Below are 27,609 nucleotides of genomic sequence, written 5' to 3'. Positions count from 1 at the left end.
TCTTGTGTATGCACCCTCTGAATTATTTGTGTACTGCTGGATCATTTACCATCACATGATAGACTCATTTCCTGAAAAGCGATGCAGAGAGGAATTATTTATTAGTGTGTTACATGACTCGGCTGCAGCACAGAGAAAGAACCAGCTACTGCTATGGTAATACCTTTGAATGGATCAGAACCTCTGTCATTTTGTAGTTTTAGTTGTCTAACATTCTGCCTATTTAGGATCTTTGCTTCTCTTACATTATCAATGCACCAAGTTGAAAAATGTTTTTCAACACATCAATAGTCAATAAGTGACTATACCTTTTTATCCAGATATTTTCTGCAGCACTTATAGATTGTTTGAGATGTTTATTATGCTAAAATTGTCAATATACATTGAAATGTCACTTTTCTTTGTACATAGTTCAGGCAGTATGGAATAGATTTGGTAAAAATGCTGATAGAAATTCTCACAAGAGCAACTTCTGTCCTTTCTTAGTCTCAGTTCCTTATATATGACTTTTTGATGACTGTACACAAACAGGAAGATCAAATGTATGATGACAGGTTTTGTGTCAGATCTGTTTCTGTAAAACAATAATTTTTTTCCTGTTGTTTGTCAGACCTCCCACTCTTACTTTTTTCCCTAGTACCTCCAGTTTCTGTTCATTTCTGCTATTATGAGCTCGTATTTCTTTGGAATCGTTCTAATAGTGCTGATTATTTTATGCATTTAGAGAAATTTGAATAAATAGCACTTCATTTACTTTCTGTCAGTAGCTAAAGAGACAATGCAAACAAGTTTCAATTTTCTTTTTCACCCAAATTTTTTGTGTGTAAACAAAAATGTCTAATTCAGTAATATTTCACTTAGAAGGAAAAATTAGAAAACCTGTCTAATGCCTATGACTAAATTTACAATTTAAAATGTCTAAATAATGAGTCTCAATCGAATGTTTTTTACTATATCTAAATACAGCTTTCAGTCTATGAGTATAACTTTAAAACTTCAATTTACAACTTTATATCTTTTATTTTGGCATTAAAAAATGTTGGCACACTATTGCCCTGTATTAAGACAAGAAACAAGCAGAGTGAGAAAGGAGGGAAGAAATAATAGAACAGAACCCCCAACGGATGTCTCAGGACTCACATTTATTTATGATATTAGACTCAAATTACAACTTTCTTCTTTATTACAACTTGACTCTAATATTTATGACTTTGAAGCTCTTAACTTTGGTTTTTAAGTTTCATTAAGACTTTAAAGCTCATAATGTTGAACTTCTTATTTTATGATTAACCTCAAAACAATAAGCTTGTGACTATAAACCTCAGCATTATGACCAAAATCTCATAATTACAAAACTTATTTATTATTTTTCTTAAACTCATAATAACCACCACAAAGCTCCGGGTTTCAAATTCATAACCAAATAGTACTATCTTGTAATGTTACGGAAACTTTTGTTGATTTTTTAATCTAGTAGTTTTAATCTAATTTTTACAGTACTTAAATTTATATTTGTGTGGTTTTTACAAAGTGGCATTAACGGGCTTCCATATATTTGGGGGTCGCAGGTTTGCATTTGTTTTTTTTTTCGGGACAACGCCCACTAGCAAAGCAGGCCCTTCAGAGGCTTACATCTTCTTAGACGATAGACGATCTCTGCTCTTTGGAACATATCCTCTTTGTTGTTGCGCGTTAGCCAATCCCCTCTCGAGTCTAAGAAGCAACGCCCACATATTTAGTAAATCTGTCCAATCACAGGCCCGCCTCCAGCCATTTTGTTGGTCGATACTAGTTTGTGGATGGGGGAATCCTGCTGGCCGCTGGCTGGAACCTGTTGCTCCGTAGTTCCGTGTTGTGCAATGGACGGGTGAGTTATCCCATCGACTTCACTGCTCCTCTTACATGTGGTTTCTGACTGTTTACTTCCATTTGAGACCAGACACACAAACGTGTTGAAAGGTGGTGTAGTTTTCTGCAAAGTATCGGGTTCTGTTGTTGTGAAAAGAAGCTGTCGGAGAAGTTTGTGTTTGTCAAAAAACAGGAAACGAAGCTACGTTAGCAGAGTTAGCCGCAGTGCTAGCCTCTCAACGGGCCATTATCTGAGGGAACAAGTCCCCTAACACTACCCGGCAGTACACTGTCACATATTTTACCCGGAGAAAGAAGCTTCATAGCCGCTTTTGTCTAGGTTATGTCTGGTTTATAAGTAATTTGCTGGAGGAGTCTCAAACTTCCAGCTCTCATCTCTACGGTAACGATGCGTCTCACGCCCACTGCTACTGTTTTATCACTTTGAGGAAGTGAAAAACAAATAAAAAGTAACTTACGGGACATAATTCTGAGCCGAATTAGCGAATTATTGCTAAAATACATTTTTAGCTGCTAAACAGTTGTTTAAGTGTCTTTTGTGCTTTTAAAGATTGAGAAGAAATTTAAGTGATTGGAACTTTACATGGAGTTCTGTTTATGAGCCCAAGTTGTAAACGGAAGTAACTTCTATTACTGAAACTACATTGATTGGTGGATTTTATTGATTGTTTCTTTACTTTTTTGTAGTTTTAATTTTTTTCCTTTTGTTAACGTGTTTAACTTGATAAATGTTTTGTTTAAGCGACAGAAACATGTGTAGAATAACTCAAAGAGTGCCTTGATCAAAATCAAAGCTACCTTATTAACCCAAAGGAAAATTTGTTTGACCTTTTTTCCTAATTTCTTTTTGTATTAAAAACTCAATTTTGAACAATATTTACATGTGAGGAAACATTTAGCAAATTGTGAGTTGAGATTTGAAGGAGTTTAATTTTAGTTCTAAAAACTTTTTAAAGTAGTTTGAGAAAAATAATCAGATTTTAAATGAAATCATTACTAGAACAGAGCTGAACTTCCCCAGGGTGTTTTTGCACACCTTCACATGCGGTGCGTTGCATACTTTCGGGTCAAATCACAGGAGTTTTAAGGCATTGATGCCATTTCTGTTTAAGAACTTTTTATTCTCCTTAGTTTAAACCCTCTGAGCATTTAGTTTTAGCTCCTCTAGATGTTTTGCCGTATCACCAGCCTGTGAACGAACCCATAAACCCCCCAAGGTCCCATCAGGCGACTCTTCTGTAGCTGGAAAATATTCTTCGTCAGGAGTCATCAGGCCCTGCGGGGTCTTCAGCCCGACCAGCCGGTTTCTGACTCATCCTATGTAGCTCTGAAAAGATCACACACCTCTGGTGAAGCGCCATGTGTTTGTGACGTTTAAAATCGTTTTCCAAATTCTCCACATGTTATCTGTTTTGGAGAGTAAATGTAAAAAAAAAGATGTTATTGTAGCAACCTGGATGTTTTTACTTCCTAATATTGTCACCATATAAAAGCAGCTGAGGTTACGTTCAAGATGGATGACGTTACGACGTAAACGTCAGTGACCTTTGACCTAAAACCTGGAGGTCGCTGTTCAGGAAGTGGAAGATTAAACCCAAAAACTTCATGTGTGGAAAATGTATCAATCAGTCAAGGTTATTTGTTCAGCACATTTCTGCAACAAGGCAGTTCAAAGTGCTTTACATCATAAAAACACAAAAACAAAATGTCATAAAAACTAAGTACAGTCAGTAATTTGAGAACAAACTTTACATTTTGTCAAAAATTATCAATACACATCAAATATGTTGGTCAATTAAAGCCACTGGTTTCCAGCGGGCGCCCCCTGGTGGAAAGCAGGATACTGCATGTGGATGTTTGTTTATTTTCCGTGACATCAGCTCAAAGTGTGAAGCTACAGCTAGCTTACCAAAGGATTGTATTTAAAAATTATAATTATGGAGTGAAAATGGTCTCAAAATATCTGTGGGTGTGTAAAAGTATCTGTGCGTGTGTAATACTGGATTTGTAAACTTTAAAAATAAAATAAACCTTTTCCTACACCTACAAATGTTGAAAAAGTACCCACAAGTCACCTGGTACACACACACAAAACTGCATTTACGCACAGATCTGGTTACGAGTACACGAGTATTTTTGAGACTCATTTCACGCTTCGGGAGCGTATACAATATTTATATGATCGGAGGAAACTAAGTCAAACTTGCTGAGATTATTTATGTCGTTCAAGAGCAAAACGATTCTTTTGAACGACTCTAAGCCAGTTTTAGTTAGTAAGAACTGTTCTTTGTTTTTTACGACTTTGCTTGCTTATGACCCTCTTCTTGATTGTCAACAGGAGTTTTTATTTGATTAAAAATGATTTAATCAGCAAATAAATCCAATTGATAGAAATGGGTGAATAATTTTTATATTTTATAATGCAGAAGAAGATTTTGTTTTTGCCAAGGCAACTCAAGTCTACTTTTCTTTTATTGTGCTTCCAAGTTACAAATAACCCTAAAATGTTATTAATGCGCACACTTGGTAGTAAAGAACAACTTTTTTTCATATGTTTGACATCATTCAACCCAAATTCGACTTTTTCACGCCAGTCTGAACTAGGACTGCATTGATTGCAGTTTCTGGGCGATTACCAATCCTTAAGGAGTCTGACCTGCCAGTTTTTATCCAATACCAATTTTTTTGACATAAAATCTCAACAAGGTGGAAATAAACATTGGTTGCTAATATCGGCCCAGTTTCACAGACTGGTTCAAAATGACTAAAATCAGCTGATACAATATTAATTGTGGTGCATCTTGCATATTTTTTATTGTATTTAACTTCAGTTGAACCAAGTGGATTTATTATAGTCTAATTCTTTTAGCATCTCAGAATTATGTCGATTTTTCAGACTTCTCAGAGCCACTGTGTCTTTTCCGTGTGAATCATTGTCTTCTTTCATTTCTTTTGCAAAGATTTACTCTATGAGAATTGCTGAAGATTTTTCACACACCCTGAAACTCAAATGTTCAAACAATTTATTTTTAAAACTTTTTTATTTTCCTCTGTGTCCACAGAAAGCTTGTTTTGTATTTATTGTAGCATAGTGACACCTCTTTGTCTGCTGTAGGTTTACTTCAGGATTTTGGCGATAATTTTGTTTCATCTTTTCAGTTAAAAGTTTTGACACATTTTCCTGAACCAGTAGGAGTAAAACAAACAGAACCAGGCTCCTAAAAGCTGTTGAACTTGTTGCGGTTTGCTTCAGAAGTTCATTTAAAGCATTTTGATCGACATCAGGCTGTATTTGGTTGACTTTAGGAGAAAACGGTTTGTTAACCAAAGCAGATTTAACAGGAACAAAACATCTGCTGTGATCGAACTCATGTTCATTATTTGCATTGGATCATTTCCTGCTGCAAATATCGCCTGACAACATGCAGGAGTTTGTTTTTATGTTTCTGTAAGAATGAGGATCAACAAACTGTCCAGGCTCCATCATTCAAACTCTGTGCTTTAATTTCCAGACTTTTAAAATGCTACTTTTAGTCAGCCTTGTGTTTTTATACAAAATCATGCTAATTTTTCACAAATGTAGTGTTTTATCAAAGTTTGGGAAATCCTTAATCTCCATGGCAACAACTCAGTTTCTAAAACGCCTTGGTGGATGTAGCCCCGCCTTCAAGACACAGCTCCTCCCACACTCAGCTCCTTCAGACTAGCCAACAGCAATTAGCGAACAGCTGGTGGAATTGCTGAGCTCATTGTAGGAGCTGCTGCCCAGAGCAACGCTGGTAAAAACATAAAAGGGTTAATAGAGGAGCCATGTTGGGATGACTTCCTGGAGGCGGAGCTTCAGAAAGAGCAGGAGATTTTAAAGGAACAGAGGCCTGATTACAAGGCGTTAAATCAGGAAGTCAAATTTCTAAAGTCATATTTGATATATAAAGCATTTTCATAACTGAAGTTAATATAGTTACTTGATTATGCTTTAAAATGGCACAATGTGCCTGGGAAACGCATAACTAAGTATTTTGGAACACAAAACAATATCATCAGCGTAGAGTGTGATTTTCTCAGTGAAATTACAATAGGGCAATAAAAGTGAATTAAAGAACACTTAATACCATTTTACCCACATCATCATGTTGTTTCTGAGTTTTTAAAAGAGAGGGCATTTTCCAGAGTGTTAACTTACAAAGTAAATTTCTTTTAAGTCATAATTGGCATTTTTATAACAACTGATATTAACATAATTACTTGATTGTGCTATAAAGTGGAACAATGTGCCTGTAAAACACATAACATTGCCCCTTTAAATATGATAGTTGTTTTAACTGCACTAGTCAGTGGAAAAGTTTGATCTAATGCAGCTTTAGTGGCTTCAGTTCTGACCCACATTGTTACACTTTGGCTGTTTAATTCCAGTCTAAAACATGATTATTTTAAAATGAAATCACAGTTTTTTGTTTTGGATTTGGTTCCAACTGTAGAAACGGTTCTAATTTAGTATTTAGTGAGTCATGATAATAATAATAGTAATTGTTGGTGGTGGTGGTGCAGCGGCTCTGCTTGGTCTCACCCTGCCGTCTCTGCTGGGCTCCTCTCCGTCTCCTGCCTCTCCGCTCGCGCCGTCTCTTTAACCTCGACCGTTTTCTGCCCTTTTATTTGTTTATTTTCTTTTTGCTGTTTTTGAGTTTTTCTCCCTGCTGCTTCTAACATGCTTTCTTCTCTTCACAGCAGTGTCCACCACGATATAACAGTTGGTACTAAGGTAGGCACCTCTGCTTGTTCTTCCTCCTGCTTTCTGTCCTCGCCGCTGGTTTGTTGTTCTGTTTGCTCACATTCCAGTTTGAGGATTCATCTTTAAGCTTTCTGTGGTTCTTATTGATTATTAACTGCAAACTAAATCTGGTAAATAATGGTTCTCGATGATGATGGATTAGAAATCGCAGTTCAACACATTTGAGTTCCTAAAATTTACCCAGATTCCTTCTTGTTTCCTGATTTTTCTGGTTTGTAAACGGAGAAATCTGATCCTCATGATCTCTATAAATGATTACACTGCAAAAACTCAAAATCTTACCAAGTATTTTGGTCTAGTTTCTAGTGCAAATGCCTTACTAGACTTAGTATTTACTGTATATATTTTTATTAATCAAGATGTAGTCCAAACTTTTTTCCTCTGAGGCCAAAACCGGCAAATTTAAGGTACTCATTGGCCAAAAATATAATTTAAGCTCATTTTTGCATTTCAAAATTTTGTGGTTTTGTTTTACCTGTTAAATCTATAAATCCTTAGAGATCCAAGACAAAAGTAAAAGAAGAAAAACTGATCTTTTTTTTTTTTACCCCTCCAGGGTCTTTTGTGGCTCTAGTGTCCTTTATATGACAGTGGGCTGACAGGAAACGGGGAAGGAGAGGGAGGAAGACATGCGGCAAATATCGTCGGGTCCGGGAGTCGAACCCGCGACGGCCGCGTCGAGGACTCAAGGCCTCCAAATATAGGTCGCGCTAACCCCTAAAAAACGCCCGAAAAACTGATGATTTTAAAAAACATTTCAGGGTTGTTGGTAATTTTCTGTTTTGTTGGCCAAATTATTACCTTGCTTTGCTTGTGCTTGAAATAATCAAAATTATTTCAGAGGCCACAAATGGCCCCCAGACCACAGTTTTAACACCCCTGACAGAGGTGCTTGATCTAAGTTAGTAATTCTTTTAATATTGATAATTAATTACGATTAATTGTTTAAGCCCCAAGTTAAAAAACTTGGTTTATATTCATTTTTAGAAAGCTCTTCATCAGGTTCATATTTAACATCTTATCTGTTGCCACGGTAAGAAATGTTTAACAGTAGCAGTCATGGATTCCACAGATCTGTTGTGATAATTATCGTTTAATTTGCTGTTTGTCATGTTGAGCCGCCAGCAGCCATACTGGAGTTTGTTTCTCATCGTGTGAACAGCGTTAGGCCGATTTATCACATCTCTAAGGAATGCAATAATTGGACAGTAAAACTGGAAGATACCAGAGCGTGTTGGAGCATTTACAGCCGACGATCTGCTGAAGACAGACGAGTCTTCACGGCGGGACTTTTTTATTTATTTATTTTTTCATTTTTTTTCTCCGAAGAGTTTTTGCGGCGCTAGTGGCTTGTATTTTTTTCGACAGTAGGCAGACAGGAAGGAGGGGGAGGAGAGGGGGGAAGACATGCAGCAAAGGTCGTCGGGACCGGGAGTCGAACCCGCAACGTCCGCGTCGAGGACTAAGGCCTCCAAACGTGGGGCGTGCTAACCCGCTGCGCCACCACAGCAAGGGACTTTTTTATTTTTAACTGAGGAAATGTTTAGGTTTGTGATCGCTCCAGCGATATGTTTCTGCTGTATTTGGTGTGGCTGTTTAAATTGATTGCTCTGCAGCCTGTTGTACATCTCAGAAACTACATGAAAGTGTTTCTGTTCAAGGTGAGAGCAGGAAGTTGTGGATTTACCTTCAGGATTTCCGCAGGTCACCTCATACCTTCATACTGCTTAGCTGTCCCAAAAGCATAAAAACACCACAAGTCCAGCGCTGCAGTGGTTAAATGCAGCGCTGCATTATTACCAGGACTAAATGATGTTTTATGGCGTCACATTCCTGCTAAAAACCCTGAGGAATCGCAACAACACATTTATTAAAGAGGCAGTATCATGTGAAATTTCCATCCTGTTATTATGTTATTTCCTTTGATTTTTTTCATGTTTGAGAAATCCTTTAATCTCCATGGCAACCATTCAGCTGTGCAAAACGCCTGGGTGGACCTAGCCCCGCCTTTGAGGCACAGCTCCTCCCTCACTCAGCTCCTTCGGACTAGCCGGTAGTAATTAGCAAACATCTGATGAGCTCATTATAGGAGCTGCTGCTCAGAGCAACACTGGTAAAAACATTAAAGGGTTAATAGAGGAGCCATGTTGGGATGATTTTCTGGAGGCGGAGCTTCTTAAAGAGACAGAGGCCCAATTTCAAGGCGTTAAATCAAAAAGTCAAATTTATTATAAGTTATATTTGATGTGTTTACAGACTGAAAATGGTGGAGATTTGTAGTTTTTATGCTTAAATGGAGAGAATAAATAAAAGTTAATATATCTTAGGGCTGAACAATATGGCTGAAATATGTATCACGATATAAACATTTCATATCAGTCGATATTGATACGTATAGAAAATTTGTTTACCAAACCTTTCCTGTTTCATGTACAATTTATACTCCACTGGTTTTTATTTTTAAACAGTTATGAGGGACGGTGGAGAAACAAACCGCTGCTGCGTAAGTTACTCAGCAGGTTGTTGCTAGGCAACCAAAGAATGAGTGAGTGAGTTGAAGCCACCAACTTAGCTTAGTTAGCTTCTGCTCGGCTAAAATCCTTTCCTCTGTATACATCTCCCAGAATGCAGTGCGGTTCTGGATCAAACGTATTATCCTTTGATATTGACATATTGTCTCAATGTATTTTATTATTGATTTATTATCCAGCTGTAACAATTGTTTTTTCCAAACTATCCCAACTGAGTAAAAATGGAGCCGTACTTTCTTTTACTCTTTATGAGACGTTTAGTTTTTAAGCTGGTTTTCTGTTTTGGTGTTGATTGCGGATCGCTTATTGTTTAGCAGTAAAGCTTTTTCATATTTAAAAAATGTTGTTAGCATGTGTTCAGTCCTGCCTCGTTTTCATTCCTGAACGGCGTTGATCAGGAGAAACGGTAATATCTGAGGGGATCAGAGAGCAGGAAGTGATGCGATGAGCGGGGGCGGCGTCCTCTCCTGTTTCCTCCTCTCACCTCGGGCGAGTAACTTGAAGCCAGACTGAGTGCTAACCCCCAGTTCTGTTAGCGAGACCAGAACCGCCCCAGATAATCCACAGTTAGGAAAGCTGCAGGTTTCAGGAATTCCCAGATTCCCAACAGTGAATGTGAATGTCGGGAATAATCCCAGATAAACTGATGTTGGGAAGAAAACTGGTAAAATGTTCCAATCGACATTTCTTTCCAGGTGATTAGTTTGATGAATGGTAAAGGGACCAGCAGGTGAGCAGGGTGGAGTCGTGTTCAGACAGGCCTGCATTTAGGATAAAAACATCTGAGAGTGTTTGGGAAAGCATGCAGCAATTCCTCATCTGATTCAGTTAGTTTCTTTTTAGATGATTTCTGTGAATCTGGTGATGAACCTGATTCAAGATGCATCACCTTATATTTATAAGTTTATTTACAAGTTGGATGTCTTACTACACAAGAGTCTGTTTGCTATGAAATTAAAGTGAAATGAGAATGTTTATTGAAATACAGATACTCTGTGTTGCACCTAATATGGTCCCTTGAAAGAAGACTTTAATTGGAGGGTAATATTTACCTGAAATAAAGATAAATGAGTCTGTCTGCATAAAGCACCTGGTCAGATTTGTATAATTTATTGGCTTTGAGGGTCACAAAATAAATCAGTCCAGGGACCAGAAATGGCTTCCGGGCCGCACTTTGGACACTTATCATCTACTATGTAATTTACTGTGAAATGAGATTTGGGATTAACTCACGGCAGCCCGGTTCAGTCCGCTTTAATCCGACTCCAGTCCACTTGTTTAGAAAGTCCAGTTCATTTGTGGAAGCGTGAACTCCGCTCCACCTCCAAACCTCAGTCTGGGTTCAGTTGAAGTGAACTCTGGTGCAGTTAGAATGCGTATGTGAACGCCAAGCGGACTGGAGACCACTACAAAATCAGGAAGTAGACTACAGCGCAGGGCATTCTGGGTAAATACAACCAAAACAAACACGCTAGGCTAGTGCTAGCAGGAGAAATGGCTCATTGTCTTTAACAAAAGACTAAAGAGAAATCCTTGATGCCACTCCATTTTTCTTTCCATTTGTTGAAGAAGGAAGTTGCGTTTAGTGTCTTCTTCTGTCATTTCCTTCAGTGGTTCTTGGTGCAGCGCCCCCACAGGCCAGTAGGGGAACAGGTTGCTCTAAGGGTTTGGTTGGTTTGACTCAGAGCAGAGAAACAACCACAGCAGCTGGAGATGGAACAAATGTTTCATCTTTGGTCACCAATCAAACCAAATCTACCGAACTATTACGAGGAAAAACGGCCTTAAAGATTGACAGATTCTTAAATGCAGAAATTGTCATAAATCTGCACAGGAACCAGTTTAATTCAGAAACATTCAGCTTTATCTCGAAGCAGCAGAGGTGGGCAGAGTGGCCAAAAATTTTACTCCAGAGTAGCGATACTTCATAATAAAATTACTCAAGTAAAAATAAAAAGTACAGCATAGTAAGAACACTCCTAAAAGTCATTTTTTCAAAAAGATTACTCAGGTAAATCTGAGTAAATGTAACTAGTTACTACATAACTCTGGGAGACATCTTCAGATCAGCACTGGTAGCTTTTCAGTTTCTTTAAACCATGGAAACAATTCCTGAGCTTCAGTTTTCTATTATGGTTTCCATCAACAATGAGGTATTTTCAATCCCTCAATGCGGAGCAACCAGCCACATCATCAGTGATGTCATCAGGAGGAGCAGCGCGGCGGTTCGGTTGTTTCGTGGCGGTTAGCTGGCGGCCGCTGAGCGGAGCTCGGCTCCTTTGTCCGGCAGCTGTCGGCCGGAGATGGAGACGGAGATAGAGGGCTCAGCGGAGAGAAGCGCTCGGGTTTCTGCTGCTTTTATTATTCATGGGGGGATTGGTAAGCAGATCCCAGCAGCTTTATACAGGTAGAAAGAAAAAGCCAGAAACCTTTGACTTCCTGCAAAGATGAAACGATGAGGCAGAGAAATGTAGCGTAACGTTGAAAACCAACTTTCGTTTTGTTTTATCTCCTTCCAAACAGCCAACAGCCTCTAAAATTTAAAAAAGTCCAGATCAATAATAGTTCTTCAGACTTTTTGAGCGTTGATGTTTGTTCCGATCAACACGCCGGCTCTGTTTCCATTTCAAATATGTCAGTTTTCCACCAATGTCAAAAAAAACACAAGTCTGAACCGTAAGTGATCCACACCGTCTTGGTAGGCGATCGCAGCGCAAAGCAATCCAAGCAATCAATCCATGGCTTCCAGACCAACAAACAATCTTGACCAATGTGAGAGAAAAGATACATGAACAAAATGGCGGCTGTCAGGATCGACCCGAATGACATGGAGAAGGAAAATATGTCAGACAACGTGGACAAGCTGCCTGTAATCTCATACTATGATACAACTACCTGGTGAACATGAAGCGTGCGTCCAACCTGGAGGAGCTTCACGGCCTGAAATCTATGAACACATAGAATCAGTGTTTAAGCGGCTTTTTAAAGGACGTACAAACTCTTTGGGTGAATTAAAAGGTTTAGTGACTGGCAGAATAAGTACATGTAGAACCAAACACGCAGGCTACATTAGTTAAGCTAATTTTGCTAGTACTACAGTAAATATCAGGGATATTTATCTTAGTATTTCACAGTGGTGGGTAAAGTCCTCCTGCCTACCAAGATGGCGCGGATCACGCCCGGTTCAGACCTGTTGGGAGCTATGTATTAAAGTGCAAAAATTCCTTTTTATTTAAAAAAAGCTATTTTATTTATGGTTGCCTTTTTTATGTGTTAATAGTTGGTGTTTAGTTATAGTTTAATGTCTTCCAATAACATAATTATCTCATCAGAGTTTCAAGTTTCTGGTCAACTTTAAACATTTTTTATACTTAAAAGTTTACCTGAGTCTTTTGCTTTTTTTATTGGTGAATCTTAACTGAAACCTTCACTCTGGGTTTCTTGTGAAACATTCAGGTTGAACTCTGTAGTTTGAGTCCTTCAGCCGGAGATGAGGGCGGTTCAGTTTGCTGAATGAGACTCTGCCTGTTTGTCAGCATCTGTTTTTTATTGAACTGGTTCAGGAATTTACCCCCCGGCTCCCTCTGCTGGTGGGGCGGGAATCAGAGGCTGCAGGTGATGTTCGGGTGACATGATCGGTTTCTAGTGTTCCTGCCGTTTGATTCAAATTCAATCCACATTTACATCTGTGGGACGCCATCTGCTGGTAGAAGTGTGCCACTGCTTCACTTTCCCTGAGAGCGACTCTAATGGGTTTCTGCCCAACAGTCTCATGTACAGGAGGAAAACTCGTTAGCACACCTGTGATTTTCTACCTCTTTAATTCAGAAAGTTGTTTTTACTGTTTCCATAATTAAAACTTCAATGTTTTGTGGCCGATATTAAATGTGATCAATTTAATTTTTTTTCCAGAGAGGATCTGACGAGCTTTTCTCCAGCGTCTCCAACGGCCCGTATATCATGAGCACCACAGGTCAGAAAGTCACCTAAAGTGAAAGTTTTCATTGTTTTTGTATCAAATTTTACAGTTTGGTTAAATATGATCATCTGTGATATTTTGCATCATGATTTCTTCCACACAAGAATGATTTCAAGTTTAAAATGTTTTGTTTAAGCTTGGTTTTAGCTGTCAAGTCTCTGACAGATTATCAGTAGAGCAGGTGATTAAATTAGCTAATCTACCACCGAGTGTTAGCTTAGCTAGTAGCAGCGGTAGCTAATCTTCCACAGCGATCACTTATTAATCATAAAACAAACATCAAGCCTGAAAACATGAAACTGTACCCGACTGAATGTTTTGATCTTTGTGTAGGAAATATTTCAGTGTTTTTTGGTGTTGAAACTTGAAACATAAAGTGGCATTGTTGTCAGTTGCTATGGAAACAAGTTTGTGTGTAGCGTAGCCGACACAGAGAGCGAGAAAACAGAATGCGAGTGGTTTTGAGTTCTTCTTCAGTGGTTTTTCTGCGATATTTTCCCTTTGCTGTGGCGCACTGCACTGGATTAATAATGCCTCCGTCTTATTGCCCTGCGGTGTTGTGCACATGTGCGAAATTTCTGAATATTAACAATAACATGCAAGGGGTCAAGAAAACGACCTCACCACTTAGTGGTTGAACGTTCTGACGTTTTGCTCCTGCAGCCAATGGCAACGACAGCAAGAAGTTCAAAGGTGACATAAGAGGCCCCAGCCTGCCGTCGCGGGTCATCCACATCCGCAAGCTTCCCAGCGACATCACAGAGGCCGAGGTCATCAGCCTGGGCCTGCCGTTCGGCGACGTCACCAACCTGCTGATGCTGAAAGCCAAGAACCAGGTACAGGCCGTCGCCATGACGCCCAGACCGACCCATCCTGAAAACTGAAGAATATATATCGTTTCTGTATCTCTATCTGTATGTTTCCAATCTGTTTGGTTTTGGTAAAAGTGGATATGAATCTGACTTGTTTGTCCCAGTGGTTTGGTTTCTGCATAAGGGAAACAGAAGCAAGCTGGTTAAAATGGCTGTTTATATGGAACAATTACCATTTAAAAAAAAATGTTTTTCACTGGTTTACTTAAAATTTATACAAAATTAAGGTTCACAACATTTTATTTCAAAGTCAGGAATTTGTGTTTTCCCAACATTTGATCCAAGCTAAAAAACAACAACAAAAAATCCCAAATCTTTAGCTACGTGCTAACAGCAGGGCCTTAAAGCTGCAGTGTGTAGCTTTTATAAAAAATAGTTTCACATATTTGTTGTGACAGTTTGGTATGAGATATACAATCTGTGAAAAATTTGAGCTCTTCTGCCTTCAAGAAACAACCAGTCAGAGCTAGGAGGTGGGTTGTAGTGCCATCAATCATGCCCATGCACACGCTGCTCACCCCGATACATCTTTCTCTATCAGTAAACCCTAGCATGAATGCTAAAGCTAGTCAGCATAGCCACTGATGACGGTGAATAAGCAGTTTTCCTATAGCGGCCAGTGCATACACAGGGTTGATTGACAGCGCTAAAACCTGCCTCCTGGCTCTGATTGGTTGCTTTTGGTTAATTTCTTCAGAAGACAATAGCAGGATTGATCTTTTTTTAGATTATCTATCTCATGACAAACATGGTGGCATTTTTAACATTTGAAAAAGTGACTCTGCAGCTTTAAGGTGTTGTTAAAACCTGCAGAAGCCCTGACTGTCTGTCTGCTTCGTGTCGCCTGTCAGGCCTTCTTGGAGATGAACTCGGAGGAAGCGGCTCAGAACATGGTGGGTTATTACTCCACTATGATGCCCGTCATCCGACACCAACCCGTCTACCTGCAGTTCTCCAACCACAAGGAGTTAAAAACGGACAACTCCCCCAACCAGGAGGTAACTCCCGCTCTGTCTTCAGTCTGCTGGCCCCCTGGTGGCCCCTGGTGACCTCCTGGTGGCCCCTGTTGGCCCCCTGGTGGCCTCCGTTAACCGCTCTCTTTCTACCAGAGGGCCCAGGCGGCTCTGAGGGCCCTCAGCTCCTCCCATGTGGACACGCTGATGGCAGCTCCCAGCACGGTGCTGAGGGTGGTGGTGGAGAACCTGCTCTACCCCGTCACCCTGGACGCCCTCTGCCAGGTGAGAACATTGCTTTCACCTAGACATTATTTTTACACCTGGAGAGGAACGATTAGCTTCAGATATGGCAGGTAGAAACTAAAGATCAGGCTGAAATCTGGGTTTGAACCTTCAGAGCCACATAAACACAGTTACAAAGTCAGCCTTCTGGAACGTGTCAATTTTGATTAATTACATGTATTCATAAACTAGTATGAATAAACGTGACTGTTTTGATCAAAGTTAATTACATGCATATATGTTTATATTGTGTTAATTTTGATTAAGTAGATTTTAATATGTTAGAATGTTTTACAGTTAGTTGGGTTTTTAATTATTGTTTTTTTCCCTTTTTATTGTGTTTCTGGTACAACCATAAATCTGACGCGCGAGCAACATCTGTAAACAACATTGATGGATGATGAGGTCGCTTTTCGCTCAGCGATCTCATTGGACACTGAAAATACTGTCGCTGTGTTCAAGTTCTGCTGAAAGGAGTTGGCTAAAATAGCATCTCAATGCTAACATGTAGCAGCTAATGCTATTGTCGGCAACCACAGTCCATTTTTCTAAAGAAGCTTCACGAATGATCAGCCCTTCCTGAAACACTTTGATCCAATCTGATTGTTTAAGAACCCGAATAACAGATTAAAAACTGTTAATATCTTTGTTTTGGAGCCTGTATGTTTATTTATTTAATAATTTAGCAGCAATAAAGCGATTTGAATTGAAAATGATGATAGTTTTTGATGGTATATCCATTGGCGCTGCGTTGAAATGATTCTAAGAATTAAAAGGGAACCTGTCTTTCAAAACTTGCTGGTTGAAGTTAAACCCTTTAAACTTTTATCTGAAATTGTGTCTCTGCTCCTGTTTGACCCTCAGATATTCTCAAAGTTCGGCACTGTGCTGCGGATCATCATCTTCACCAAGAACAACCAGTTCCAGGCGCTGCTGCAGTTTTCAGATGGCTCATCTGCCCAGGCAGCCAAACTGGTAACCAGTGCTGCTCCCAGCTCCCAGTGCTGCGGCAGAGCGGCTCCCTGACGGTTCTGTTGTGTTCCAGACTCTGGATGGACAGAACATCTACAACGGCTGCTGCACCCTGAGGATCAGCTTCTCCAAACTCACCAGCCTCAACGTCAAATACAACAACGAGAAGAGCCGGGACTTCACCCGGCCGGACCTGCCGTCCGGAGACAGCCAGCCCGCCCTGGAGCACCCGGCCATGGCCGCCGCCTTCGGTAAGGACGGCCCAACACGCCGCCACGTAAAGTCTGCTGACGTCTGCTACAGCAGGGCTTTACAAAGGGTGGCAAGTTCACAAAAATAAAGCAACTACAAAGATTTACCCAACCTGTTCATCCCTCCAGCCACCGGGGGCGCTGTCTTTAGACTGCTGACTGTCAGTGGCTGAAGCCTTTTACATCCTAAAACTCAATATGGAGTTAAATAATTCAGAATCAGTCTATCGGCTGCAAAGCATTACTGTTTTTTGAACAAAACCATTCTTAGATATTCAGCTTTCAGGCGGCTCAGTTCTTTCAGAACGAGGCGTTTTTGGGCCTCCTGTCTCTTTAAATCCTAGTTAGCTGCTGCTGGCCACGCCCCCGACTCAGCGTTTACACTCACCGTACCAAAATGATGCCCAATTATTACCTTATAAACCCTCTAAAGCATTATTACCTGGCTTTAGAGCAACAGAGACACAAACTGAAGTACAAAAATGTGCAAAATGTGAATTTTGAATAATAATTTAAGGTTCTTTATTAATTTGGCTAAAATGTCATTGACTCATTCATTTATTTATTTTCTGGTGTTTCTGATGCATTTTGAAATGTTAATGTTTGGAGTATAATTAGTGAAATAAATGCCTGTTATGCCTGGGCTTATTATTGAATGTATTTGAATAAGGGACTTGATGTCTGCTACATATAATTAATGAATTATTGATCAAGCTAATTAGTAATTAATGCAAAACTTAATTATGAATTTAATCCTACGACGAAAGCTTGAAGCTTTTCTAGTAACTATGTATCTGATTTAACTGTTGATTGTTAGGCGGTTGCTGATTTGCTCTCCCACACGTTGAAAGTCTCTGATCTACAGAAACAGAATTTTAAAAAAGTTGCAAAGAAACCAGACAGGAAGTAGAATCAGCTTCAGATCCTCCTTTCCGATAACGCAGAACGTTTCTGTGTTGATTCCTCTCTGCAGCTCCAGGAATCATTTCTGCGGCGCCGTACGCCGGAGCGACGCACGGCTTCCCGCCGGCGTTTGCGTTCCAGCCAGCAGGTGAGTTTCACCTGAAGAGCTGCGGCCAATCAGAGGCCAGCGTTACAGTAACGGGAATGTTTTATCAAATATTCAACGTAAAAAATGTTTGATGCTAAACTTCTGCTGATTGTCTTTGTTTATTTGATGAAGACGTAAAAGTATTCATCCAGACGTTTTTGAAGCGGCTCGTTTTCCTCTTCTAAACCGATTTCGCCACTGATGATGTCGATTTGTCCCAAAATGAAAATGATTTTTCCAACACCTGCTGTAATAGTCGTGGTTTTATTCAGGTGTGTTTTCCTCTCCCAGTGTCCTCCGCCTACCCGGGCCTGACGTTGCCGGCTCTCCCCGGAGCGCTGGCCTCCCTGGGCCTCCCCGCCACCGCCAGGCTGGGTTTCCCCTCCATCCCCGCCGGACACTCGGTTCTGCTGGTCAGCAACCTGAACCCTGAGGTGAGCGGCGCCGGCGCCGACGGGAAACACTCACCCGCTTTAACCCCAAACTGCTGAAAATATCTGATCAAAATGTCTAAAATCACAGAGCTGAGTGGGGAATCCTGGCCTCCTGCCTCTGAAACACAAACACTTCCTCTGAGGTTTTTAGCTCTGACTTCCTGTTATGACATCATCAGCCCCTCAACACCTGCATCCTTACACAGAACACACACCTGTTGAGTTATGTTTGAAATGATATTATTTTACCTGAGTGAAGTCGGCCCCAACCTTCTTCAAGTCTAACAAAATGGTCTCAAAGGTTTGTGCAGCAATAATTCTCTTGTGCTGCTTTTGCTTTGAAGATACTGTTGATGACCTCTGCTGACCTCTGGAAACATTTTTTTTAATGTCAGAGGCACAAGCTAAAATTTGACTCCATTTTGTTAGATTTGAAGAAGTTTGGATGTTGAGCTTGACTCAGGTTTTTATTTTGACATTATCTAACCCCATCCTCTCCAAAGGTAATTTATCCTTCTGATTGACCCCTCACCTGTCTTTTTGTTTGTTTTTTTTTCTCTTCCCCTTTTAATTTGTTGCCATGGAAACGCCTCGGACCCTCCACCTGTCCTGCCCTCCCACCTTTACCTGTCCTGTCCCTCCGCTGCCTTCTCTGCTGTCTTTAAAGAGAGTTACGCCCCACTGCCTCTTTATTCTCTTCGGTATGTTGTCACTAGCTTCTTATTTTTGAATTATCAGTACCACCTGGATGTTCTGGTTTTTGTTTTGAATTTCTTTTTATTTTATTTTGATTTATGTTTCTTGATTCATGAGAAATGAGTGACTGCTTGTTTTGTTCGACCTTTTGAGTTGATTTGAGTTTATCTGCAATACGTGGAGCTTTTCCTCCGATGTTTGACGCTCCTTTCAAGTTTAAATATTTGGCCTCAGTAATTCAGTTGGAAGTTGAAAGTTGGCAAAATCTCAGCAAAACGTTCCAATCAGCTCCTGTTAGCAATGGTTTAATATTTGTGTCATGTAAATAGGTTCAACTTAACTGGATTCGTTTTAATTAAGTGGTTGAAAAAAGGCAAAAATAGTTTAAACTTCTTTCATCTGTTTTGAGTATTTTTGTCTTTTGATATTTGATATTAACAGATGAACATATTTTATTAATAAAGCAGAAGAATACCTGAGGAAATGCAATATTTGAAAATGTATACATTAGCTAACGTTAGTAAGACTGAGCTTTATTTTGAAAATACAGTGAAATCATTTTACATGGATAATTATTACTTTTAAGTAAATGCACTTGTCATCTTTAAAAATTGGGGCTTCTATATTGAAGATTAACTGTAAACTTTATTTTGAAAGTCCATCTTATCTCTTATTCCTGTTTTATTCCCATTAGTTGTTCAAAACCCAAACATACAAAGACTGAGGCTCTTATTCTGAAAAAAACCTTTTTCTTTTTGGAAATTCTCAGTGTCCTCTCAGTAATAGTAACAATAATAATAGTAAAAATAGTAATAAAAAAAAAAAGTTCTAAAATTAAAAATAATGTAGTAAAAATAGAAAAATTGTAATAATAAAAAAATAGTAGTAATGATGGTAAACATAGTAAAATACTAATAAAATTCTAAGAATAGTGAAAAAAATAGTAAAAGAAAATAATAAATAGTAACAAAAATAGCTATAACATTAATAGCAGTAGTAAAAAATAAGCAACAAATGGCAAAGATGGTTAAAATAAGGCAAGCAGTAAAATAATAATGGTACTGATCGTAAGAATGAAAAAATTGTCAAAGATGATGATGATATTAATAAAAGTAAGGACTTCCTTCCAGTTGCTTGCTGATGGAAACCAAGTCGTCTTGGTTCCAAACGACCCGGAGCTTTTCAGTCTGGAGCTTCTGCAAACTCTGAGGAGCTGCATGTATTGTTGTTTCATTTCAGTTCACTGAGCCTCAGTTTAAGTTTGCATGCTGGGTTTCTTTCAGTTTGCATGTCCTCAGTGCTGAACCAGCTGTGCTTGGTTTTGTTTCATCAAACCCGTAATTCAGTGTCTACATGGTGTAATCTGCCATCGTTTAATTTAATTTTCTCTGACCCTTGTCCTTAATTTCTTCACTTGCATTTCCTGTGAATAATCATTCAGGAATCCCCGCCTTCAAAGTTATATTTACCAATTTGTTGTTGTTTTTTTTTTTACTCCTAGCCTCCTTCATGTTAGTTTGATATTCCATCAAAGTTCAACATTCCCATAAATCGTGTTTACCAGTAAGACGAAGGGTCAGTGTTCTGCTTCATACACGTCTTGTAGGGTTTATGACTGCAGGTTATGACACAGCGTGACTCAAACTAAGATGAATATTTAAATGTTTTTTTCTAATTTCTGACTGTGTCAAGGTGTTTATGGAGACGTGATGAGAGTGAAGATCCTGTTCAACAAGAAGGAAAACGCTCTGGTCCAGATGTGTGACAGTACCCAGGCTCAGCTAGGTAACCGTCTGCACATGCTCAGTGTGACCCCATTTTTATTCTTAAATTTGGGTTTTTACTGCTTCTAAGAACAGAACAAGTGATTAAAAAATCTATAAATTCTGCCCGTTACCTGGCAACCCCAGCAGAGTTCCGCCCGTTACCTGGCAACCCCAGCAGAGTTCCGCCCGTTACCTGGCAACCAGACTTAAATGTCATTATCTAAGAATGATTTTGTGGAAAAAATGTAATGAAGATGTTTTAATGGACCAGAGAGCAGTGGCAAATTTAAGCTGCTGGTGGGCCACAAAATTCATTACATTGAAAATGTTTTTTTATGAACTCTGCATATCATTTATGATCCAAAACATAAAAAGGTTTCAAACTTATTTAGAAAAAAATAATAATAATTTACAATTTTTGTGTCATCAATTTTGTGTTTGATGGTAAAAATTGACCACTCTTGGCTTCTATCACAAAATCCTGTCACGGACCACAAATGGTCCCCGGGCCACACTTTGGACACCCCCGTCACAGACCTGTCCTATCCTGTTCCAGGAAACTTAATGGGTCACTTTTAAAACAAACTTGTCAAACAAGATGGCCGCCATGTGCATCCTGACATCATTCAAGGAGTGCATTGATGAAACTAAAAATCCAGATTTCCCTAAATAATTTCTTCAAAACCAAAAATTTAATAAATCATTGTAGCCCTAGTAGACTTATTGAAACCATTTTGTATGGATTTTCTGTATATGAAGGTCTTTAGCATCTAGATGTTGCCATTAGCTATAAATAAAGCTAATAACTAAGAGCAGAACGTGAACGTAGAGGTGTTGACCTTTAACCTGCCTTGCCTTGCAGCCATGAGCCACCTGAATGGCCAGCGGCTGCATGGGAAACCTCTCCGGATCACGCTGTCCAAACACACCAGCGTCCAGCTTCCCCGTGAAGGACATGAGGACCAGGGCCTGACCAAAGACTACAGCAACTCCCCGCTGCACCGCTTCAAGAAGCCCGGCTCCAAAAACTATTCCAACATCTTTCCTCCCTCCGCCACCTTGCACCTCTCCAACATCCCGTAAGTTTCCAGAACTCAGCCAGACTCTGCAAACCGGAGAAGGAAGGTAAGAAAACAATGTCAACGCTCTTATAAAACTGGTCTGCTTGCGTTTTCTAGCCCTTCTGTGGTTGAAGACGACCTGAAGATGCTGTTTTCCAGCTCTGGAGCCATCGTCAAGGCCTTCAAGTTCTTCCAGTAAGTCACTGATTTGCTCTTTCTAACATTGAAACCTATAAGATTACAACTTCTTGTTACTAAAACGTCAGCAACTGTGTGTGTGTGTGTAGTTTAAATCCCCAACCTTGATTACCACAGACTTGGCTCTGAAGAACCGTATCCTGTTGTTAAACCATTTCTACATTTAATTTATGAACTTTTAGCAAGTCATATTGTTTGACTTTGGTTCTGTCTTTTCTTCAGTCCCTTACAGTTTTATGTTTTTAGGCTTGGTGTTTATTTTGCGATTATTAATAAGTCATTTTATGAGCACAGCAGTGGATGATTAGCTCATTTAAACACCTGCTCTACTGATGACCTGTCAGTCAGTTGTTTTAACTAAACAGAAACACACAGAATTCCACAACATATCTACACGTTAAGACTGTCAAAGTCAAGCTAGCATAGCTGACATACATCCCTCTGCTTCGCTGATTTTTTTAAATAAAACTTTTCCCTGATCTTATCTAGTTGTCAGTTAGCAAAGCACAGCAACCCTTTTTCTTTTATATAACACGCTTACATTTACCATTTTGCATATTATGTTGACAACTTGATAGCTAAAAGCAATGCTAGTCGTCATCAGCAAACAGGTTTTTCCTTCCAGCAGAAAGATTGAAGGCGAGATCTTGCGTGTGATGTATTAAAGGAAAAGGGGCGCGGTGTTTTGCTACTAATTATAAACACTACAGCAACTAGATAACACAGTCAGGAGAAAGTATCAGTTGAAAACAAATGGCAGGAGCGGGATGTAGATTAGTTATGCTAGCTTGACTTTGACAACCTTTGGCAGCCAACACACCAACTGTGACAGGTCATCAGTAGAATGATTATATTAGCTAATATTGGCTTATTAGCTAGTAAGCTAATAAGCTTATTAGCTTATATTATATTATTATAATATAATATAATATTATTATATTGTAATAATATATTATAATATATTATTATATATTATACATATATAATAATATATATTATTATTATATTAGCTTATATTATATTATCATATAATATATTATAATATATTATATTAGCTAATCAACCACTGCTGTTAGATTAGCTAACAGCTAATTAGCTAACAGCTAATCTACCACAGGAATCACTTATTAATAATCGCAAAATAAGCCTGAAAACATAAAACTGTAATAGATGGAGTGTTCTGTTCTTTGTGTGGGAAATATTTGAGTGTTTTTAGTGTTGGATCCTGATATGCTAGTAGAGCTGTTGCCAGTCAGTTGCTATGGCAGCTACTTTGTGTTTAGCGTATCCGACACAGAGTAGAAAAAAAGTAGGTTTTGAGTGAGTTGCTAGGTAACCAAAGAGGGCGTGAGCTAGATGACTCCACCAGCCTAGCTTAGCTAGCTATGACAGGATGAACAGTTAAACCTTTCCTCTGCCTTAATTTCCCAGAATGCCGTGCGGTTCTGAATCGGAGTTCAGTGAATATTCTATAAGATGTATTATCTATTTATATTCATATGTTATTGATTTATCATCCAGCCCTAATTTAAGATTTTGCGTGTTATGCTAACAACTTGACGGCTAAAGCCAGTGGGCGTCACCGTTAGTGAACATTTATTTTCCCATTCTGTAGGGAAATGGAGGCGTGATTGGTTTTAGGAGCCTTTAACAGCGTGTGATTCTGAATTTTAGTTTTCCTGAAGCGTACTGGGAAGAAACGTCTGTTTTTTCTCATCCAGGAAGGACCATAAGATGGCTCTGATCCAGATGGGTTCAGTGGAGGAAGCCATCGACTGCCTCATCACGTTCCATAACCACGACCTGGGCGAGACACACCACCTGCGCGTCTCCTTCTCCAAGTCATCTATCTGAGCCGGACAGATATTATTATTTTTATACGGCGTCCACTACACTCCAATCATTCCGATGCAGAAACCACCACAAAGTCTGCTGTGATGTTAAATTATTGTGATTGTTTTATTTTTTAGACTCTTTACCTTCAGAGAAAGGTAGGATTATCCCATAAATACAACACTTTAGAGGTGGTTCTCTGAAGTCCTGTAATTATTCTCTAAAATCAGAGAAAAGTCAGTATTCTGAGTTTTAACTGTTTGATAAAAGGTCAGGTTGTCAGAATTTACTGTCCTCCTTGTTGGGAAGTTTTTAGCGTCTTCTGCCTTTTGACTTTTAATCACTGATTAAAGTCGGCCTTCACAAATCCTTCAGAACTGACTTTAACTCAGAATGATCACTTTAATCTCTGATTCTCGCCTGATTTAATAAAAAATTAAGATTGTTAAATGATGATCCCAGTTCGGGAAGTCGTAGCTTCTGACTGTCACGTTTCACCCGGGCGTTCCCTAGAGACGCCTCTTTGACCTTAAAATGACCCCTGTGCCTTATTCTGACTCAAACACAAAAACGAAGCCTCTGAATTGGCAAAAGCAGGTTTACAGTTGATAAAGGTTTACTGTAGAGATGTATTGCAGATATATTCCTATTTTTGTGTATTTTATTGGTGTTGTCAGTGCTTTTCTGTTCGTGTTTTGTAATGTTGGTTACTGTAGCATCAAACATGTGAACTGAGTGTTTTAGCAGCTTCGCTACGTCGTTTAGATTTAACTTTTCTTTCTCGTCACTTTCTGGCTCTTTTCTTTCCAAAATATGCAATCATTATGTAATCATATATTGTAGCAATATTTTAATCATTCCTGAGCTTTTGTTTTATTTTCCTCGCTGTCGGTGAGCTCGGCCGTTTCCGCTGCCTTCTTCGACCCGAAGATGAATGTTTGTTTTGTTTGTTTTGTTAGTTGCGTGTCTCTCGGAACGTTTTTAATTTATACGTTTGTGATCCACTACAGCTAAAACCAAAAACACCCTTTTTAGATGCAAACAATTCCACCTGCCTCAGGTTTCTGATTTTTAAGGACTAAAAAACAAAATAATAGTGGTTCAGGCTTTTATTGGTGGTGTTTTTCTTTTTTTCCTGTGAAAATGTAAATGACTTCAACCGATTTGCTCATGTTTGGTTACGCGGCGTGCCTGCAACCTGGCACTGAAGTCGCAACATCACAAAGTGAAATCTTCTGACAGTTTAATCAAAGTTTGCTGGTTTGGTTCATTTATGTCTTAATTTTACAAACTGTCGACATTCCAGCCACTCGGAAGTCAACTCCGTTTTCAGCGTATCGCGATATTTTGCTGTCTGAACGAAGTGCGTCGTAGAAATGAGCTGCTGAGGTTTATGGTGGCGATGCGTTCAGTGCACCTGGGAAAAGTTTGAGGAACTTCGATTAGAAAAGGAAAAGAGAGACAACGTCCCATTTCGGATGTTGAAAGTGAAAATTTCACAATGCAGTGACTTTTAAAATCATGTTACAATGCGAAAATGTCACATTTTGACAAGTTTTATCACGTTATAACGTAAAACTTTTTCGTTTTAACGTGTTTTACATATCGTTATGACGGGAAAGTTGATATTAAACTTGTTTCGTTAAAACAAACTTACTCATTATAGTGAGTTTTACATCATAAAAGTTTTTCATTTTTTAAATTATACTATGAAACCTTGACGAGTTTTATCATGTTGTAATGTGAAACCTTTTCCCTATACTGAGTTTCACGTTGTTATAATGTGACAATTTCACATTTTGATGAGTTTTATATTTCGTTATAACAACAAAGTTCCTCGTTGGAGCGAAATTTACATTATTATCCAAAAGTTTCACGTTTTGACAAGTTCTATGTCTTATGTGAATTTCTCATCCTAATGACTTTCATATCTCGTCATTGTGTGAAACTTTGGAGCTGAAAGAAAAAAGTTTTGCATTATAATGAGATGAAACTTGTCAAAACATAAAATTTTCACATTCTAACAATTTAAAACGAGACACGCAACACAATATGAAACTCGTTAAAACAAGGAACTTGTGTTATACCAAGATGTAAAACTCTTTGTGACAAACTTTCACATTATAAGAATATATAAAACTCGTAAGGAGAGTTTCTCATTTTAAGGAGATTTAAAACTTTAAAACGAGAAACTTGTTGAGTTTTATATGTCATTATAACAAGTTTCTCACATTATAAAAAGATGTAAAACTTGTAAAAATGAGAAACTTTAAGATGCAAAACTCTTTATAACAAACTTTAATGTTATAATCAGGTGTAAAATGTGTTATAACAACCTTTTCTTTTAAATGGGACATAAAACTTGTTAAAACATGATTTTTAAAAAAAAACTACATCTTGTTATAACTAGTTTCATGTTATAACAAGATATAAAACTCGTTAAACTTGAAACTCGTGTTACAATCAGATGTAAAAGTCATTGCAATAAAATGTCTCATTTTGACAAGTTTTAAATCTCTAACATTTAAGTTTCTTGTTTGAATGAGTTTTATGTCTCACTATAACAAAAATAATGCTCCTGAATTTATTTCCCACTTTTGGCAGTTGAATTCTTCCATAGGTGAGAAACGTTGATTTAGCTGAAGCTAAAGAAGTCTCCTCTGATTGGTCGATTCCAGTGGTCTGATTTGACTCTGCCTATTACATCTGAATTCATTTTATTGGCTGAAATGTTTTCCATAAAACTAAGAATACTACATTATATTTCATAGATTTTTGTCTTTAAATGACATTTACTTTGCAACTATGTTAAAAGAAATAGTTTGGTTATATATTTAATGTGATTTTTGAGGGTTTCTGTTGGTGTCGAGAGTTACGAGGATTTCCTACCATGACGTAAAGTGGACCAATGAAAACACTCCAAATGCTGGACATAAAGTCCTTTTATTTACTGTGAAGAAGCTTTTCACTGCGAACACAGCGGTCCAGCTGCTTGTTCAGTTTCTCCCTGGGTGCACCTGAATGCATCGTGACCTTTCGTTGTCTGGTGGAGCAAGAGCCCAAACCGGGTCAAAGGTCACCTGACTGTACATACATGTTTTATACACGGCTATCTGAGAGGTGATTGTTGGTTTTATATCCAATGAAACGTGTATATTTTGATTTGAGTGTGCAACAAGTTCTGAGCCTTACATTGTGTCACAAAGAAAAAAATAAATCTTTTTTCTTTTTAAACATTTGGACTTTTGTCGTTTCTTATGTTTGTTTTTGTGGACATAAGCATGAAAAAGAAGCACATCCTCTTTTGATTTTTATGGGGTTTTTTGTCCAAAAGTGGATTTTAAAATCAGGTGAATGCTGAAAACTACGGTGGCCCAGAGGTGCAAATTCATAGTTAACACATGAATAACAGAAAGCTGACAATTTGCAACAAAAAAAAAAAAAAATTGAGATTAGTCTAAAACATTTTCTAGAAAAAAACTTAACTTTCTGAGTTTGAAAAGTTTTTTCCTGCAAATTTCTTGGGTTTTGGAATTTTATTTTAAAATTTCTGAGATTGATCTCATAATTTGAGTTTTCTTAGCAGAAATTTACATCACATTTTCTTGTGTTTACGCCTAACAGGATGGCCCTAATACATTCGTCCGGACTCACAATACTCTAAATATCACCTCAGTGGTTCTCAGGAAACATAATTCTTCAAGCCTTACATTTTCTGAGGACTTTGAGTCTGGATGAGTCTTTATCCCTCTGCAGACTAAAGGCGCTGTGTATATTTTTAACCAGAATATATCCTTCAGTTTTCACATATAACAAATTTAATTCTTGTTGACATAACAGGGAACGACTTAACACAAAGTGAGAACAAAAATATTAATAAAAAAAGGTCAATTAACAGCAGAGGGCGCCAAACTCCAGAAGAAAACATGAAGTTTACACAGAAACTGAGGCAAAGAAATTAAGATGAACGTAAAAGTTATAAACTTTTAAAACTGTACTTATGAGTAAGTTTATCCTGTCCTTAATTGTGTTTTAGAACATAAATTAGTTTTTATGCCTTAAATGTTTT

At 38.5% G+C, this 27,609-nt stretch overlaps 1 protein-coding gene across 5 annotated transcripts; it reads left to right on the top strand.

Annotated features, from left to right (window-relative positions):
- Positions 1-26: 26 nt before the first annotated feature.
- LOC114141452 (polypyrimidine tract-binding protein 1-like) lies at positions 27-26,774 on the top strand. 5 transcript variants are annotated; one of them, XM_028011990.1, is made up of 15 exons: positions 27-156; positions 6,595-6,628; positions 13,102-13,162; positions 13,832-14,004; positions 14,892-15,038; positions 15,150-15,278; positions 16,143-16,253; positions 16,324-16,501; positions 17,475-17,552; positions 17,844-17,986; positions 18,654-18,687; positions 20,375-20,467; positions 21,311-21,527; positions 21,627-21,704; positions 23,429-26,774. In XM_028011990.1, the coding sequence occupies exons 1-15, from the start codon at positions 56-58 to the stop codon at positions 23,559-23,561; spliced, it is 1,710 nt and encodes a 569-aa protein (XP_027867791.1). In that variant the 5' UTR covers positions 27-55; the 3' UTR covers positions 23,562-26,774. The 5 variants fall into 5 exon arrangements, with proteins under 5 accessions (XP_027867791.1, XP_027867794.1, XP_027867795.1 ...); XM_028011991.1 differs by lacking the exon at positions 27-156 and adding an exon at positions 1,768-1,867; XM_028011992.1 differs by lacking the exon at positions 27-156 and adding an exon at positions 1,845-1,867 and having other exon boundaries at positions 6,598-6,628.
- The last annotated feature ends 835 nt before the right edge of the window (positions 26,775-27,609 follow it).

Source organism: Xiphophorus couchianus, unplaced genomic scaffold, assembly GCF_001444195.1.
Source record: "Xiphophorus couchianus unplaced genomic scaffold, X_couchianus-1.0 Scaffold1000102, whole genome shotgun sequence".
Lineage (NCBI taxonomy): Eukaryota > Metazoa > Chordata > Actinopteri > Cyprinodontiformes > Poeciliidae > Xiphophorus > Xiphophorus couchianus.
Note: the sequence above shows the minus strand (reverse complement) of the source record. Positions and strands in the feature narration are given on the sequence as shown.